A 17,613-nucleotide genomic window follows, 5' to 3' on the forward strand; every position below is an offset into this window, starting at 1 on the left:
ACTTGTTGTATAGCCTAATATAGTTTAGTTTAAAAAACCTTCCCACATGGGTAGACCTGGGGGACGCCCTGGGGGACGCCCTGGGGGACGCCCTGGCGGCGTTACTTAAACACTGTAAAGATAGACGGAGAGTGGTATTGTTTGTCCAGGGGGTTATCGATATTTCGGTCATTTTGGCTTTTTTTGTTGGGAGTTAGATGAGACGATCGATACGACTCTTACGTGCGTTAAGTATGGAGCTGAAGCCTGGAAGTGATTAGCTTAGCTTAGCATAAACACTGGAGGCAGAGATAAACAGCTAGCCTGGCTCCGTCCAAAGTTCAACAGTAAACCTACCAGCACCTCTAAAGCTCACAAATTAACACTTTGTATCTTTTTTAATCCATAAGCAAACATTAAAGTAACGACAGATTGTGCTGTTACGTGCTATAACCATTTCCTGGTGAACAGATTTCTGATGATCTTCCCAGTTCTTCTTATTCATCACTTATGAACAGATCTGAAAGTAGAACTCTAACCCTCAACATCTCAGTTTTAGGAGTAAGAGTATAGCAGTGAGACAGATACAAAACATGCACAAGACTTAAGGCAGAATTCGGGGGTTTTAATTCTCAGATCTGCAATAATTTAAATATAATACATAGATATTTGGATTATGTTGCAACTCAGCCTGAGGCTGCCCAAAAGTATGGTGGTCTTCCGCTGCTTGGGCGCCTGGACGAGCAGAGCAAAATGTCCTAGACTTCCCAGCATGGCCGGTACACCCGTCCCACCATGCACCTCATTGTGTCCCTCCTCAGGATGGGGATGTTCAGGTCCTGGCCGTCGTCTCTCTGCTCGATGACCTGGCTGTTGTCGTCAGCTCTCCGCTTGTAGAGGGACACTCCGCTGTGCAGCACCCGCAGGTCCCTCCACAGGCTCGGATCGGCGATGACGATTACCCTCTGTCTCCTGGTTCTGCTAGTGGCCGGATCTGCGTCGCCGAGGCCGTTTTCTGTCGCGTCGTCGCTCAGCAGCGAGGCGAAAGTGTCCCGCTCCAAGGAGCCGTCGTCAGTCTTGCCCACTGGCGACGCCACTGACAGTGCATAGCACTCGATCAAGAGTGCTGCGGCGAAGACGACGGACATAAGCGACTGTCTCATGGTGAAGATCTTCCAGGAGGTGCTGCAGCCTTGGTTTCGTGAAGGAGTTTCTTGCCGGAGCTCTTCAGCTTCGTTGTTCTGACCCCCCGAGATCGTATCATCCCCTTTTATAGCATTTTGAACGCGCTGGATTTTGCCACATCGGATCGTTTTGCATCATAGCTTCTCCCTGTTGTGTTCAGGAAATTAGTTGAAAGCATTAAAGCGCAGTTGGGCGGAACTCTTGCAGTGCTCGAGAGTGTTGTTTTGGCGGAGAGTTAATTAAAATCATCTCCGACGTGGTGGCTGATATTAGACTCCTGACAATCAAACAGTGGGGAACTCTTTGAGCAGGTGACACCAAGGAAAGCATTAATCCAAAATGACTACCCTTTAAAACAACAAGGAGGGGTTACTCACCCGTGAAGCGCTTTGTGGTGTCAGATACTTGGTGATAGAAGCTGTGCTCTCAGGGCATTGTTGCGACAATGTCCAATATGAGATTTAATCTTGGATTAGTGCAACAACAACAAAAAGCAAACAAATGATTCCTGAAGTGTTTGTGTGTGTTCGTGGCAGAAGCTTCGTGTCAAAGAGAATGTTGTTTCGAGGAGACTATAGAGGAGATCTGCTCCCGAGGCCCGGAGGTAGAAGATCTCTGGCTGGATTGCTGGATTACCTAATTACGGTTGCCAGATGGGTGCTGCATGAGCTTTGCACACCTGGGCTTGCATAAGATCCATATGAAATGAGTAATGAGTAATTTATGCAGCTGGCATTTGAGTCAGATCAAACATGCTGACAAACGTTTTTATTTGTGGCTGCTCAAGAGAAGTTAGAAAAAAAGCAGTGTTGTCCTCCAACTAAGATCTTCGGAGCAGAGGCTGCGAATAACTAGCTTGTGAGCGCTAAAAACATACTATATTTAAAGCACTATTAAGCAGGAGTATTACATAGGAGGGATTTGAGATTTTACTGACACGATTTGCGGCTCTTTATAAAAAGTCTGAAAGCTAGACATATCATTTAATGTCATTAAATTGTTAAGCTTATTTTCGCCATGGTAATGTGTAGCTGGGCAGTTCAGATGGGAAGTGCCGTGGATCATTTCTTCTTGAAAACCATGTCTGTGGTTTCTAAAAAGTCTGGTATTTAAGAAGTATCCACACCCTGTTTTTATTAGCGTCTGAAAGGCCTTGTGTGGTTTTCAGAAGGCCGGCAGTTTTGTTTAAATCTTATCTTTCATTCCTAGATGTCAGATAGTCGTAAGGATGGTTGATGGGACGGGCGGAACCCTTCCTATGCAGTAGGTGTTAATGGTTTAAAGAGCTTGTAGCTGTTTTTGGATGAAAAACCATATGGGAGCTGTCAAATAGAGGTGTTTTAGTTATGAAGAAAGTAATAGTTTTGCCAACACTTCAAAACCACATAGTAACCTGCCAGTGACAGGACTAATGAAAAATATAACATAATATCTCAGCTAATACATATTTTGAATAGTAACTCATTAATTCTCTTTCAACAACAGTAGAAGCAGTAATTATTTGAGATTTAGGCAACTAAAACTAGTTGATTTAGGTCAGGGAAAGATGGTGGATTAGTATTAGGCAAGGCAAAAAAAATGATGGTTGAGTTAGAGCTAAATTTAGGCAACCCCATACATACAGTGGGACGGCCAGGCTTCTAAAAGGCACTGAGAAAATCAACACAATCACCTACACTTCATCAAGTTTCATGAAAATCGATTTTTCCGTAATGCTGAAACAGACCAACAAACCGAACCGAAAACAAAATCTCCTTGGCGGAGGTAATAATGGGTTAACATAGGTTAGCTTAAATATGCCTCAGGGCTCTTTCAGGCAAATAAAACGGTGACTGTTAGCTGCTGGCAGAAGACAGAATGTGAATCCTGCTTCCTGGCGTTGGTGTTACACGCTTTCTACACCTCCCCCCTAATGGTGTGTTCAGACTGAATTCAACACGGAGTCGAGGGCCAGTGTGATTGCCTATAAAGTCAATACAAAGACAAGAACAGGCACGCTTGGCTCTGGGTCGTGCAAATTGAGGCATGTACAAAAATAAGAAGATAAGTAGAGGAGTCTGAAGGAAATACAAAAAGAAGTGAAGTTTCCGTTAAGTTTTCAGATCAGTTAGACTCTGAGCTGATTTTGGGTTAGGCACCAGACACACACTGAAGGCGATTGTGTGCCGCAGACAGTGCTACATTTCGTCAAAAAGAACAAAAAAAGGGGGTTTCTAAAAGCAAGAGGCTGAGCTGTGCTGACCAGCTGACTACATTGATGGGCGCCAACCAAAACTCCTTTGAAGGGAGGTGTAAAAAGAGCCAACCGTGTGCTGAGGGAAAGACGTACATGTGTTAACCAGCCCCTTCAGCACCGCGCCGCTTCTCTTTATTAGGATACCGAGCGGCGGGCCACATAACGCAGGCTTAAGTGTTATTCCAGCTAGGTAAATACAGGACACAGATCTACCAGCATGTGAATGTATTAACAGGCACAAATTAAATTATGTTGTTGAAATTCCAACACGGTGCGCTCTGCCAGCCGGTTCTGAGGTCTGACGGATTGAAATCTCAGTTTTCGTTCGCTCACTGACAGGTTAAGGAGTTCTGTACCGCAACATGGACACAGGACTTCCCTTTACCGGGGCGGGAAGTTCTGGTGGAAATTTACTGCATGTTCTCATATACAGCAAGCAACCAGAGAGTTCTGCTTTCACACCATGGCAGAGGTGGAAAATTAACCTTATTTCAGAGGGAATTGTTTTGCATTTTACTCCACTTCTGAAACTTGTTTTTTTCAGATCTGTTCTTGTTGGGTTTTTTTTTCCTTTATTTGCCATTTGACAGCGTAGAAAGAGACAAGAAACGAGGTGACAGAGATAAGGGTTTGGCATTCGAACAGTCAAACCTATGGACATTGAGGTTATGTGGTAGGCCTACATGCGCCTTAACCATTAAGCTACTGGGAACTTCCGTACATTTAAAGAAAAACTGTCTACCTACTGCAACTGATCTGAGAGCATGAAACACATCTTTCACCTGACAGCCAAAATAAACTCTACTCTCCTTAACTTGTACTGTTTGTGATCTTGGAATTAAAAGGTTTATCGCTGTAGTAGTCACAGTCATTTTGACTCATTAGTTCTTGCTAAATTAGTTGTGTAATTAACCCTAACAAGCTAGCTGACTAGCACTGTATCTAATAGCAAAACTCTTAATTTTATTGAGTTGAAACAGAATAAAAATGACTCTTGGCTTACTTGGCGTTTGCGTCAGTGACAATCACAATTAGTACATCAATGTATGGACTAGATTTCTCTTGTGTGGCCACTAGAGCGCAAAATAACACCATAACCGCTCACAGACATAACCCTTAAATGTTAAATTTTTATGGCAAATGTATATGTATGTCTGTAAACTTAGCTTTTTTTTTATGCATTTTGGCATTTCGTCCACACACAAACTGTGTTTTAGGTCACTGAAAACTCCTGCCAGGGTAATCTACAATCAGAGCTTTGTAAGCAGAATTAAGAATGATGATGCCATCTTTCTAATTAGCTAACTAGCTACCAAGCTAATATCAATGAAAAATGGTCACAGAAAAATGCGCCCCCCCTCCTAGATGAGTACAAATTGACATATTCCTTCCATGTGTAGTGAAAAACGCTCCTTTCTCCGAGCAACCACTACCGCAGATTCCGTGTAAAATGGGTAATAAGATTGATTATGATTGGGTAATGACAGATCTTCCTCCACAGCGCTGCGGTGGAGGGTCTGGCTAGTCCACACAGCATTCCGGGATGGGTGAAAAATGTGCTCTGGTTTATTGGCATTTCTTTAAACCAATCACAATTGTCTTGGGTGGCGCTAAGCACCGGACAGAGCCACGGTGCCTCTGCAAAATAGTCTCGGAGGTTAGGAAAGGAACTTGTTTTGGTGGAACGTGTGTACGTTTAAAGGTTGTTTTAGTCGAGCAACAAAAAACTCAGATAGGACAGATAGTCTAGGTAGCTCTCTGGATTTACTGGAGATCTGAGGAGCAGTTAGAGGTTAGAATTACAACACAAAGGAAGCGGAAGGTAACGGGCATCCTAAAATGAGGGACTTCCAGCGGCACCGGAACAATCCCAGACATGAAACGTCGTTGATATAGACTAATGATTGGGTAAAAAGGGGAATATGGTTGGGAGCACAAATATGGCACTTACTTCTGATTGGTTAGGGCAAAACAACATGACCCCCTCTAATGTGAACACGATGTCAGGCTGAATGAGTGATGAGAACACAATGACGTTATCAGGCTACCCCTTTCACTTTTATACAGAGTCACTTGATTCATTGTTAACATAAAAATGATTATTTAGTGGCGCTGTACATTATACATGCTATACATAACAATGATTTTTGGAGTTGCTGTTGTAGTGTACTGCATGAAGGCAAACTATTACGGCGCCGCTTTTTTCCCACTGGTTACTATTGTGGGATCAGTCAAAGGGTTGTCGCACATTCCATATGGACTTCAATCATAAATACACTGTATATAAAATGACCATGTCTTATCTATCTATACCCTACAGATGATAATGTTGGCAAACAAGTCACCTTGAAAAGCCTGTAGATGAAAGCCAAACGCTGCTTTTAGCTATTAGAGGCTCATACCGTATGTTGGCAGAGGGTGTCAGAGTTGGCCTGGTGGTCAGGATGTGACTGCAGGGGAAGATGAAAGTAAAGAGATAAAAGCTGATCTTGGACCTGGTGCTGCGTCTCAGGGTGAAGCATAAACATTCCCACAGAAAGTGACATCGACAAAGTGGGCACCCATGTGAGCTGCGAGACACGCATGCAGGGTTTCCAAATGAGAAGAAAGAGAGAAAAACAGTCCAACACATTCATATCTCCTCAATATTGCCGCAGAGATGCTGGTGGTAGTCATGGAGATGGTTACTAACATGTAATCACAATGTTATACAAAAATAGCAACATCCGCACTCTGCATGTTGGAGACACAGAGAGAGAAAGAAGTTCTCTCAGCATCATGTTTTTCGATGGAGGGGTGGAATAATGAACTGCATGTAGAGGAGAATTTGGAGAATCTGATCCCCATCCAGCTCAAACTCGCCTCAGTGACCACACATAAGCCCCAATGGTAATGCTGTGTGGGGGAATTCTGTTCCCATATTCAAGAGTTTGAACTTTAGAGATGCTTTACTTGACAAGGGTACTTTCCATAAAATCATCTCTCAATGCAAATCAAACCAGTTATTAGGTTAACTTAAATAAAACCATGCCAATCTCTAGGTATGCTGAAGGGTATGTGATGATGTGGGGGGGCTATTTTAATTCCAAAGGCCAAGGGAACTTTATCAGGATGCATAGTATCCTGGATCCATGAAATAACTGGCCTTTAAAAATAAACATCTGCCTGCCTTTATGGGAATTTAACATAGGGATGTATTTACTTATGCCCCCTGTATTTTAAGGAAGAACATTTATTTATTTACGATACATTATTCATTCACAAAGAAAATTGGTGTCCTTAAATGTTGGATTTTTCTTATTTTTTTATTCCTCTTTTAAGTCAAGTTTAGCATGGGTTGATAGCACCACTGTATCTGCAAAAGAGACAAACATACTGGTTATTTTATTCAATCATTTTATTTGTGTTTTTGTGGGTGCTCTTCTAACTAGTTTGAAGGTGCAGCTCTTTTGGTAAAAAGGTGATCCGAATTTAACGATATAAGACCTCAACCTTCACTCTTTGCTTTGTTATTCACACATATTTGTTTTATAATTTATAGTTATAAATTAGTGTTTCCCCTATAATTCTGGAGCAGTGCACCACCCTAATTTGAATTTCTATGCTGATGACACTGTTATGTACTGCTGTGCATCAACTCTTGTGCAGGCCATTGGATACTTGCAAAATGCTTTTAATACCCTACTTCAACTGGAACTTGTTCTTAATGCAAACAAGGCCAAGCTTATGTTGTTTATCAACTCTAGGAATAATCCACAAAAAACACACTTTTTGGTGGTCACTCTTCAGGAAAGTGATATTTCTAAGAGTTAACAACCACTTATAATTCATGACTCCCTCACTTTTAAGCCACATGTGCAGCATCTGGTGAAAAAGCTGAGGCTAAAACAGGGGGTTGTCTTCATATTGTTGACAGAGCTTAGCATGCTTCCCAGAGGTCCATTACCAATTGTAAAGCTCTGACTCACTATGAGTTATACTCTCGGGTATGAAGGCCTGCTCTGTCATTGGTACACCTTTATATAGAAGGCAGTTGTGCTGGACAACACGCCTTCTCAGAACATCTTTATGCGTTCTGTCCCAGATGCCTGTATTGAAATTGGACAAAGGGCTTTTCTGTATTCTGCACCCTCGGCATTGGAATGTTTATATATATGTTGCAGAATGACTTGAAACATGGGGAATTAATCCACTTAAATGCTTTGAAATCCAAAATGAAAGAATAAGAGGCAGAATCCTCAAGATGTCAATGTTTTTTTAAATTTCTGGTTACGAAACTTTTATTTTCTCTTTTGAAATGTGAGTTTTCTATATGCTTGATATTGCAGTTCCTTTTAATGTGTCTCTTTTTGTGTGTTCTGTCTCTTATGTGTTTTTATGTATGCTGCTGTCCGTCTCGGCCAGGTCTCCCTTGAAAAAAGACATTCTTAATCAGAATGGGACTCTCCTATTTAAACAAAGGTTAAATAAAAAATAAAAACTTACCTGCAAAACTATAGACCTATCAGCCTTAGCCTGTACTTTGTGTTTACTGCTTCTCAGTAAATGTTAACAACCTGAACTAAGATGGTGAACATTATAACTGCTATATATCAGCATTGTAACACACACACACACACACACACACACACACACACACACAGCGCCAGTACATGTGCTACAGCCAACATAATCACAGATCGCTATAAAATAATGGGTGGACACCTATTAGTTTGTGTGGCATGGCAGACCCCAGTTTGACAGCCTACCATGTTCGTTAAACATTGATCGATTTCTTACTGTGCTTCATGCTGAGGTGGTGGACTGTCTGTCTGGCTGTCTGACAGTGAAAACTCCTCTGCTGTTTCTCAGCAACAGACTCAGTGGCTCGTTTCTGTGTCTCATTCCCACAGTAACAAGCACAGTCACAGTGTGTTAAATTTAGCAGGGTTTGCATTGATATGAATAAGTGGTATGTAGTTATGTTATGTTAGTAATTTATGTTAATAATTATTTTACTTTTGACATTTAGGCTTTTTCACTTTGAATGCAGCCCATTTCCTCCAGTACAAGAAAAAGATAAGATGAAAACTTAGCCAAGATAATAAAAAATATTGTCAGTCATAATTATTAGCTAAAAAGTCATACTTAAGATGGCAAAGTCAAAATCAAAATTATGACAAAATAATAATTTGTGATCAAAAGTCATACATCAAGGTCCTCTTGAATTAAAAGAAAAGGCATAGACGGACAGACAGACAGACAGACAGACAGACAGATCTTGAAAAAGAAATGCCGTTGTCATGGCGACACTTCCGTCAACTGAATCCTGTTGCTAAGTGAGATTCGTTGTCACTTCATTCAGAGAAAGAGAGAAGTGTATATTGTTCACTGAACTACAACACTACAATGACCGAACAGCCAACTACTGTGGACAATAACGTCGGGAAATGTATGCTGCACAACTGGGCAGAAGAGGTGAGTTAACTTAGTGCGAAATGCCCATGGATGTAGCTAGCTAATGTTATTATTATAAGGGGGGAAACTGCCTCGCTAATGTTAGCTAGCCGCCACACGTCAGACTGCTAGCTAGCTAGTGTAGCTATGTAAAAGCAATAATGTAGCCTATAACGTCAGTTTGTTGTTGTTTCTAACAACATTGGCTACTTTTAACACAGTAGGCTGTGCAGTGTTATGTGTCCGTCCTCACATTAGACCAAAAGTTTATTCCCTAATTTTCTAATTTTGTTTTGCCTATCACCAAAAAGTTGCAGTTTGTGTTTTAGTTGAATGATAATGATAAGCCTTTCGTACATTTATTGTGTACTTTCATATTTCCTTTTCTTTGGTGCGTCTCATAATGGCTGTGAGACTTTCCTGCCTGCTGCATTGCCTTGCAAACTCAGTTATACAGAGAGTGGCTGTTAACACTATTAAAGCTGGCACATGCTTATAAGTATTCAACGTATTGTCTCATATGGGCTTATAAAACACAATACAAAAACAAAGCATATAGATATTCTGAAAGGGGCTTAAATGTCCCATGACATGGTGCTCTTTGGATGCTTTTATATAGACCTTAGTGGTCCATCTGAGCTTTCATTTTCTCAAAGGCAGAGCAGGATACCCAGGGCTCGGTTTACAGCTATCGCCATTTCTAGACACTGGGGGACCATAGGCAGGCTGGGGGGAACTCATATTAATGTTAAAAAACCTCATAAAGTGACATTTTCATGCCATGGGACCTTTAAAATGTCCATCACAAAATGATTATGTCTCAAAAAACGAGACATATTCAGTTTGCTATAAGACTAAGAAAATCCGAAAACCTGGAGATTTGAGAGGCTGTAATAGGCAAATGTTTATTTTTGCCTTATCAAAATTTTCTTGTGACCGACCAATCAACAAGTCATGTCAGTTCTAATCCTAAACTGATGCTGCGTTCCAGGCAACCCGTAACTTGTGTTTTCACAACCTTCTACCTGTGAAAGTGCCCTGGAACGGCAGTCAAACACGTAACTTACTACTCGTGAACTGGTACCAGATCGTTGTATTCCCAGTTTTTGACGTCACACAAACATAAACAACAATGGCGACCCCCTGTTGATGCTGTACAGACGCCGGTGAAATAGAAATAAATAGACATAGGCAACGTAAAGTAATTCCACACATTGTAATCAAAACAATACGCATACAATTGTGTACTACCACAGGTTATGTTTATTAAATGAAGCCCAAAATATGTCGCCAAACAGCATCAGAGAAACACTGATCTCTAACGTGATACTGCTTTATTCTTTGACTGCAATGATGATTTTTTATTTTTTATTATGTAGTTTTGATTTAGAGACCCCTAGCGACAGAAAATGACACATTGTATGTTTGATTGAAACAAACGCCATAGACTTTACAAAGTGAGTATTTATTGCAATTGCTTTAGATTGTAACATGTTTTACACCATGTACTGTATGTCCATTTACGCAGAGGGCCGTTGCTGCTCTCGACATTCAGCAGACGAGGACAGAAATCCAGAAACGTGGACACAGGGGGATTCTCACGATGGACCAGGAGTCTAAAATGGAGACCGTTAGCACGCTGAAAGCAACGTACATCCCTCCGAAAAGTCCAGGGGTGAGGCTGCGGGGTATGTGTCTCTGTCTTTCTCCAGCCACAGCATGACACAACCATTATATCCCATGTATAGACTAGACAAATATTTTATTCAGGTGGAGGTGTCCAATAGAGTACCAGATTACAGCATTCGCATACACTCTGGCGGCTGCTTGACATTTTATTTTTTATTTCACCGTTCAGTGAATCTTTTTCAGATGATTTTCTGTGCACGCTCAGTTCATCTCTTTCATTTTTTCCATGATTCAGGCATCAGAGGAGAGCTTTTGGAAAAACATATCGCCCAGATGATAAGGTAAATCAAGTATGAAACAAGTCTTTTGATGCTGAACAAATTATTGCTGGAAGGGGTTTTGTTTATGGAAAGGGAGAACACTGCCTGACCATGTCTTGAGGGGAACACGTCGGAGCAAAGTGATGCAATATTTACGCGTCTGGGTTCTTTTTACTGTTTCAATCACAGCTGCAATACCTTTTAAATCAGATTTTATGATGTTATTTTACATGGACGCCTGTAATCCTAATGGGGTTTATAAAGTCTATCCCCACCGATGAGGTTATTAACATCCGCGCAAAGTTAACTGCTCACAAAGAATACAAAGCATCATGTCTTCGATGAAAGCGGCTTGTCCAGCAGTAGACATGTCTCATCAGTTGGTCTTGAGCCATACACTACATTTCCTGGACTTTATAAGCTCACAGCAACACTGCTTGATTCATACGGGGTTCCCGTCCAGCAAAGAGCTCAGAGCAATTCCCCCCCCCGGCTGATGGGTTGTTATGCTATACACAATGCTATGTTGAAACTCATGCATGAATTAACAGTTTTTTCATGACTTAAATATCACATCGGTCTCTTTTGCAACGTGATATCATGACTTTGCTTAAACATACACGGACACTTTCTTAAAGGTCCCATGACATGGTGCTCTTTATAGACTTTAGTGGTCCCCTAATGCTGTATCTGAAGTCTCTTTCCCGAAATTCACCCTTAGTGCAGAATTACAGCCACTAGAGCCAGTCCCACAATGAGCTTTCCTTAGGATGTACCATTTCTGTGTCTGTAGCTATTGAGGAGGAGGGGGGGGGGCAAGGTAGAGGGTGGGGGTGTGGCCTTGACCAACTGCCACTTTGCTCATTTGAAAGCCATGATGTCTCTCTCTCATGGGTGGGCCAAATTCTCTGGGGGTGCAAAGCAGAGAAAGGGGAGGTAACCTTGCTCCTTATGACCTCATAAGGAGAAGATTCCAGATCGGCATCGACATCTGAGCTTTCATTTTCTCAAAGGCAGAGCAGGATACCCAGGGCTCGGTTTACACCTATCACCATTTCTAGCCACTGGGGGACCATAGGCAGGCTGGGGGGACGCATATTAATGTTAAAAAAGTGAAATTTGGAGCTATTCACGTGTACAGCGGACGGGTTGGGTTTAGGAAAAGAACAACGGGATGGTTGGATTTAGGAAAACAATAACGGGACGCGGGAAAACAATGGCACGGTTGGGTTTAGGAAAAGAACAACGGGGTGGGTTTAGTAAAAGAAGAAAGCGACGGTTGGGTTAAGGAAACGTGACACGCGGGACACGATCCCCCGGTCTCCTGGGTGAAAGTCCTGTGTTTTACCCATCCACCACCCGACCAACCTTTCATACTACTCGCTACAGCGTAAATTGACATGCAGTTGCAAGGTAATGTAAGTCAATGGAGGCCAAACGGCGTTGATAAACATGCTACAAAGCGATCATGTGTCTTGATGACATGCCAAAATGGCATACGAATTGGCGTGTCATACATACGCCATTTCATGAGATCAGTCTGTCTTTTGACACAATGTGGAAATTCTACTCCGATCACGTATATGATGGCCATCCACTGAATGATATTAAATGACATGTGCAAGGATAACAATACGATGCAACTTTATTGCCAGTTTACACTGAAATTAATTTTGCGTTCCGAACACCTAGGGCTAGACACCTACATGGTAATTAACTATACGCCCTACAGTGCTCTGCTACGTCCTGTGACACCCTGCAGTGCCCTGCTATGCCCTGAACTACTACAACTACTATTTCTAGTCACTGTTCCTTTATCATTATTGTGACTATTGTTGCCTCGGTTCATCACACCCCCAACCGCCACCGTCAGACACCACCTACCAAGAGCCTGGGTCTGTCCGAGGTTTCTTCCCTAAAAAGGGAGTTTTTCCTCGCCACTGTCGCACTGAATGCTTGCTCTTGGGGGAATTACTGGAATTGTTGGGTCTTTGTAAATTATAGAGTGTGGTCTAGACCTACTCTATCTGTAAAGTGTCTTGATAATGATGATAACTCTTGTTATGATTTGATAATACAATTGAATTGAAAATTGAATTGAATTAAAATAAATCTATAATTTGACACAAAATAAAAAATGATTTGATTGATTTAAAAATGGTCCTCCAGGGTCTATGATCTGAACTCGATAGCTTCGGTCTGCTTCTACAAAAATTTTTACCAGACTTAGAATGCTGTAATTGACCAATCAGAATCGAGGATTCAACAAAGCTGTGTAATAACATAGGTTAAAATAACATAAGAACATTATCGATCTGACCGGGGAAATTCACAAGCTATGAAGCAGTATATAAAGCAGTTACATTAGTCCCAGTTGTACCAGATGCAAGTGATGTAAAGGCATCATTAATTAGAATTCAACAATATAATATATACATTATTCTGATATGGGCCATTCTCCATTATGAGTCATTTTAAATGCCTGACTTTTACTTTACAAAGTATTCCTGCACTGTGGTATTGCTACTTTTACTTTTCTAGTTTTCTGGTTCTGGGTATATTCTATCAAACACTGCCAAATACTGCGGCTGATATCTTGTTGTCTTCACAGAGAGAAGGTTCACGCTGAACTGAAACCACCGAGTCCCAAAACCGACTTCTGCTCCACAACCCAGAAGGATTTCTGTGTGGAGGGATTTGTGCATTTTACCCCTCAAACAACACAGGTAAGTTTAAATGTATGTATACTCTATGTGTATACACGGGCATGAACAGTGATGAGATCAAATCTCCTGTATTGCATCTAAAACAATATGTTGTTTATCGTTTAATACAGTATATACCTTTAATATTGTGACTTGTGATAAAATGATGCCTAATATGTTGCACCAGTTTCCTTTTAGATGCTTCATTTGTTTGCATAAGCAAGTTAGTTTTGATCTATTTTACAAAAAGTTGTCTCTGTCTGTTTCAAATGACCTGCCCAATTGAATAAAGAGAGTGGCTGATTATGAATGAGTATTATATTTTTTCCTCCTGCCAATATTCAATTCCATTTAATGCAAAGTGTCCAATACTAAGAGGTAGAGAGAGATAGAGAGGGAAAGAGAAAGAGAGGGAAAGAGAGAGAGAGTGAGAGGGAGGTGGAAAGAGAGAGAGAGAGAAAGAGGAAGGGACAGAGAGGGAGAGAGAAAAGGGGGTGAACAGAGGGGGACAGTGAGATGCACAACTACTACAATACAATACTATACTACTGCTATATAACTATAATAATTATAGAAATATGACTCATAATAAGTATAGCAGATATAGCAAATAATAGCATAGCATATATCATAGTATTATAGCATAATAATAGCAATAGCCATCATTATATTCTTAATGGTTATAATTATAATGGCAAGTGCAGCTTGAATTCATATTATAATATTGGCATTAGATTCCAGATTCCGCTGTAGGATAACTGGGGAAACATTAGTGGATTCATCCATACATCTTTTCTGATGGCAGAAATGTTCACTTGCAGGAAAAGAAGATCTGTAATAAATTAAAATGAACGATGACACCATTCCATTAGGTGTGACATCACCATTACCAGAGGCCTGTATCACCAAGCTAATTCAACTTAGTCTGGGTTCATTTGAGCTGTCTGCCTTTACTAAGCTTACCACTGGCAGCCCTGGTTACCACCTGGCTCAGTTAAAGATTTCTTCACTGTTTCCTCTCTTTTTGCTGGCAGGTTTCTCTATAGAGCTCCCCCTACAGCTTCAGAATAGATATTTGGCAGCTCCTATGTTTACGTGTGTCTGACTCCTCTCTCGGTCAGTCTGCCGTTTCCTCTCTCTCTGTTCCTCAGACAATGTTTTCCTAGCTTTCTGCTTCTTTTTTTGCCGGCTCAGCCATGGCTCAGCCATGAGGCCGGTTACACACTGCACGCGTCTCGCGAGCGTGGCGTTTCTGTTGCGTCTCAGCTGTGTGGATTTTTCTGTGTCCTACACACCAGAAAACGTGTCTCCAACACGCTCGCGTCTCGCGTGAAAAATAGGCGTCAGTTCTATTTCTAGCAGGCACGCGTCTCATGCCGGCAGTGTGTAAGCTCTAACCTGTTAACATGGGAGCCGAAATATAAACGGACACGCCACGCGGCTGCCACGCTCGCGCGACGCGTGCAGTGTGTAACCGGCCTGATAGTGTGAAAAACTCTCAATGGCGCTAGGGGGAAGCGAGACGACACCCATTCAACTCGAAAAAAGTCATATAACCATTCCAATGACTCCGAAGCTATTCAGTTAATTAATCTAAAAAAACTGCATAGTTCCCCTTTAACTCTGGGGTTTCCAAAGTACCCATAAGCACATTGATGTGAAATAGACAGAGTTCTTAATTACAGGCCAAGCACAGGCAATATTAACAAAACCATGAGTGTTGTACTAAATATGACAGGAGATGATAGGCCTGATGTTATCCTGTAAAAACTGTCTGCAGCTATCTACTTATTAGGCTGTCAGTGAGTGTGTGGTAAACTATAACCATCATTAGTCTGTAAGTATAAACTACAACCTGTCAGAAAACCTGTTCCATGCACAAAAATATATATTTTATGTGAAGTCATATAAAATGACTTCATTTTATATGTGTTCTCGCTTGTCACTTCATTGTCAACTCAATACTTTGGTCCAAGATCATGTAGGATTGATTTTGCCATGATCCCGTGAACCCAGGTTAGCTGTGCAGCATACGTCACCATAGTAACCTACCCAGGTTATAACCACAGACAGCTGGCACAACGGATATTTGGCATTTATTTTTTGAAAACTATTAGGACCTGGCGGGGGTTCCCGTTGGCCAGACCTGTACAATTAAAGGGGAAACGCTGAGAAAATCCAACTCACGATGCTGCTTATCTGACAGGGTGCTCTTGTTGTCTCATCTCCAGGTTCATGATTATAAAACTGACCAAGCGGTCACATTTTGGAGTGAAAATTGCCAGCAAATACAGGTGGGTCAGATTGTTCCACTTTTTGGATGTTGGGTGTCATATTTTGCTGTTTGTTTACAGTTATATTAATTATCCATTCAGTATTTTCTGTGCCTTTTTAAGTGATTTATTTGTGGGCCAAAAGGAATACCTGATTTAATAATGGAGTCATTTTCTCTCTGATGCTGAACACTTAGGTCTGTAGTGTGTCTGGGCTTAGTGTCTGAGCAAAGTTTGGCGTTTTTTTCCCCCCTTCTTTAAAAATAACATACAATCAACAATGGCACAATCAAATGTCAGAAGAGAATGCAGCAGCAGCTCTCAGAAGAGTTGCACATATCCATTAAGGTTAAGAGGGAGATGATTATAGACTAGTCAAAGCTCTGCCCCCCCATTGTTCCCTCTGTGCACAGTGTCCTCCTTTATGATTTAGTGTCAGATTCTTCAGTCTCGACACACAGAATGTCCAGCAGTGGTGGAATGTAACTAAGTACTGTACTTAAGAAAAAATGTGAGTCTGTTCTTTTCATGCCACTTTCTACTTCTACTCCGCTACATTTCAGAGAGAAATATTGGACTTTTTACTCTACTACATTCATCTGACAGCTTTAGTTACTAGTTACTTTACACATTAAGATTTTTTTTAGTTTATTAGTTTATAAAATATGTTTTAAAATAAATTAAACCACCCAAAAATATATAGGCCTACTGTACATGATTAGCCGATTAAACACTTAGTGGATTGACAGAACTGTTTTTGATGGTTTCCAGTTTCAGTTTTCTGCATTGAATGCTTTTACTTTTTACAGTACATCCTTCTGATGATACTTACATTTTTTTTTTTTTTTTTACAGTGCATGCTGTTAGTACTTTTCCTTAAATAAAGGATGTGAATACTTCTTCCACCACTGATGTCCAGTAACATGTTTTAACATTATTCTTGTGTTGTGGGTTTTTGTGTCACAGGGTGTGACTGCCGTAAAGACCCTGAAAGTACCTTTCAGGAAGTGGGCCCAGTTCAGCACTCCCATCAGTGAGCGGCTGGATGAAATCGAGCTTCCACCTGATAACTGAGACTGTATGTCAGAGTATCACATTGCATCATTTCATTACCAGTTAATATTAAAGTGCTAACCCAGCATATTCTCAAGACAGTGACACCTTTTTCTGTTGTGGAGTTGACAGTGAAGTCAATGAAAGTATCTACTCTACAAATATGTTTACTTCACACAAGAGCAGCAATTTTCCCCTGTTGCCATGGGAACGTTATGAAGTGACGTAATTACGCGACGTGAACATCATCGAAAAGCAGGGTGTCATCAAACCGCAGTTTTTTTCAAGTTCCCGCAGTTTTTGCAAGTTCCCGCAATTTCATCGCATAAAATTGCATAAATATCCTGCATATTCCATTGCATTTTTTAAGAAAACGTGCCGCATAATCAAGGATTTTTGCCCGCAACAATCACAAAAAAACTCTACATTTTTCTGGAAGGACAGCATAGCGTTAACGGTGACACTCAGCGCAGGCCGCAGCCAGCAAACAGCAACTAACTGCTGTGTGGATAAGAGCATCTGAGAGACAGGGTGCTTCACACAAAGGGGGAATACAGGTCCATTCAGACAGACAGTTTGAGAAAAAGTGTTTTTGATCATTAAAGCAAGTAAACATATTTGAGTAGGAACCCAAAATTCAAGTAGAATCAGAATATGAGCATATGTCCCCTTTAACATTTCTTACTTTGTGGCATCAGTTGAAAGTGATAAGTGTGGATAAGAGGATTTCCCAAAATGCAATAAATGTTCATTTGACAAAAACAGATCAGTGTTTTTTTGTGTGCAAAGGAAGTTAT

General features: G+C 41.1%; 2 protein-coding genes across 2 annotated transcripts; one reads left to right on the plus strand and one right to left on the minus strand.

The window, feature by feature from the left end:
• Positions 1 to 737: 737 nt before the first annotated feature.
• pmchl (pro-melanin-concentrating hormone, like) lies at positions 738 to 1,142 on the minus strand. The gene has a single exon (XM_028602375.1). It carries the CDS (start codon positions 1,140 to 1,142, stop codon positions 738 to 740), a length of 405 nt encoding a protein of 134 aa, XP_028458176.1.
• Positions 1,143 to 8,682: 7,540 nt separating this feature from the next.
• spag8 (sperm associated antigen 8) lies at positions 8,683 to 17,046 on the plus strand. Its single transcript, XM_028602369.1, has 6 exons — positions 8,683 to 8,857; positions 10,365 to 10,524; positions 10,761 to 10,806; positions 13,397 to 13,511; positions 15,722 to 15,784; positions 16,730 to 17,046. Exons 1-6 carry the CDS (start codon positions 8,789 to 8,791, stop codon positions 16,835 to 16,837), a joined length of 561 nt encoding a protein of 186 aa, XP_028458170.1. The 5' UTR covers positions 8,683 to 8,788; the 3' UTR covers positions 16,838 to 17,046.
• Positions 17,047 to 17,613: the final 567 nt, after the last annotated feature.

The sequence above is a fragment of the Perca flavescens genome, chromosome 16 (assembly GCF_004354835.1).
Source record: "Perca flavescens isolate YP-PL-M2 chromosome 16, PFLA_1.0, whole genome shotgun sequence".
NCBI lineage: Eukaryota > Metazoa > Chordata > Actinopteri > Perciformes > Percidae > Perca > Perca flavescens.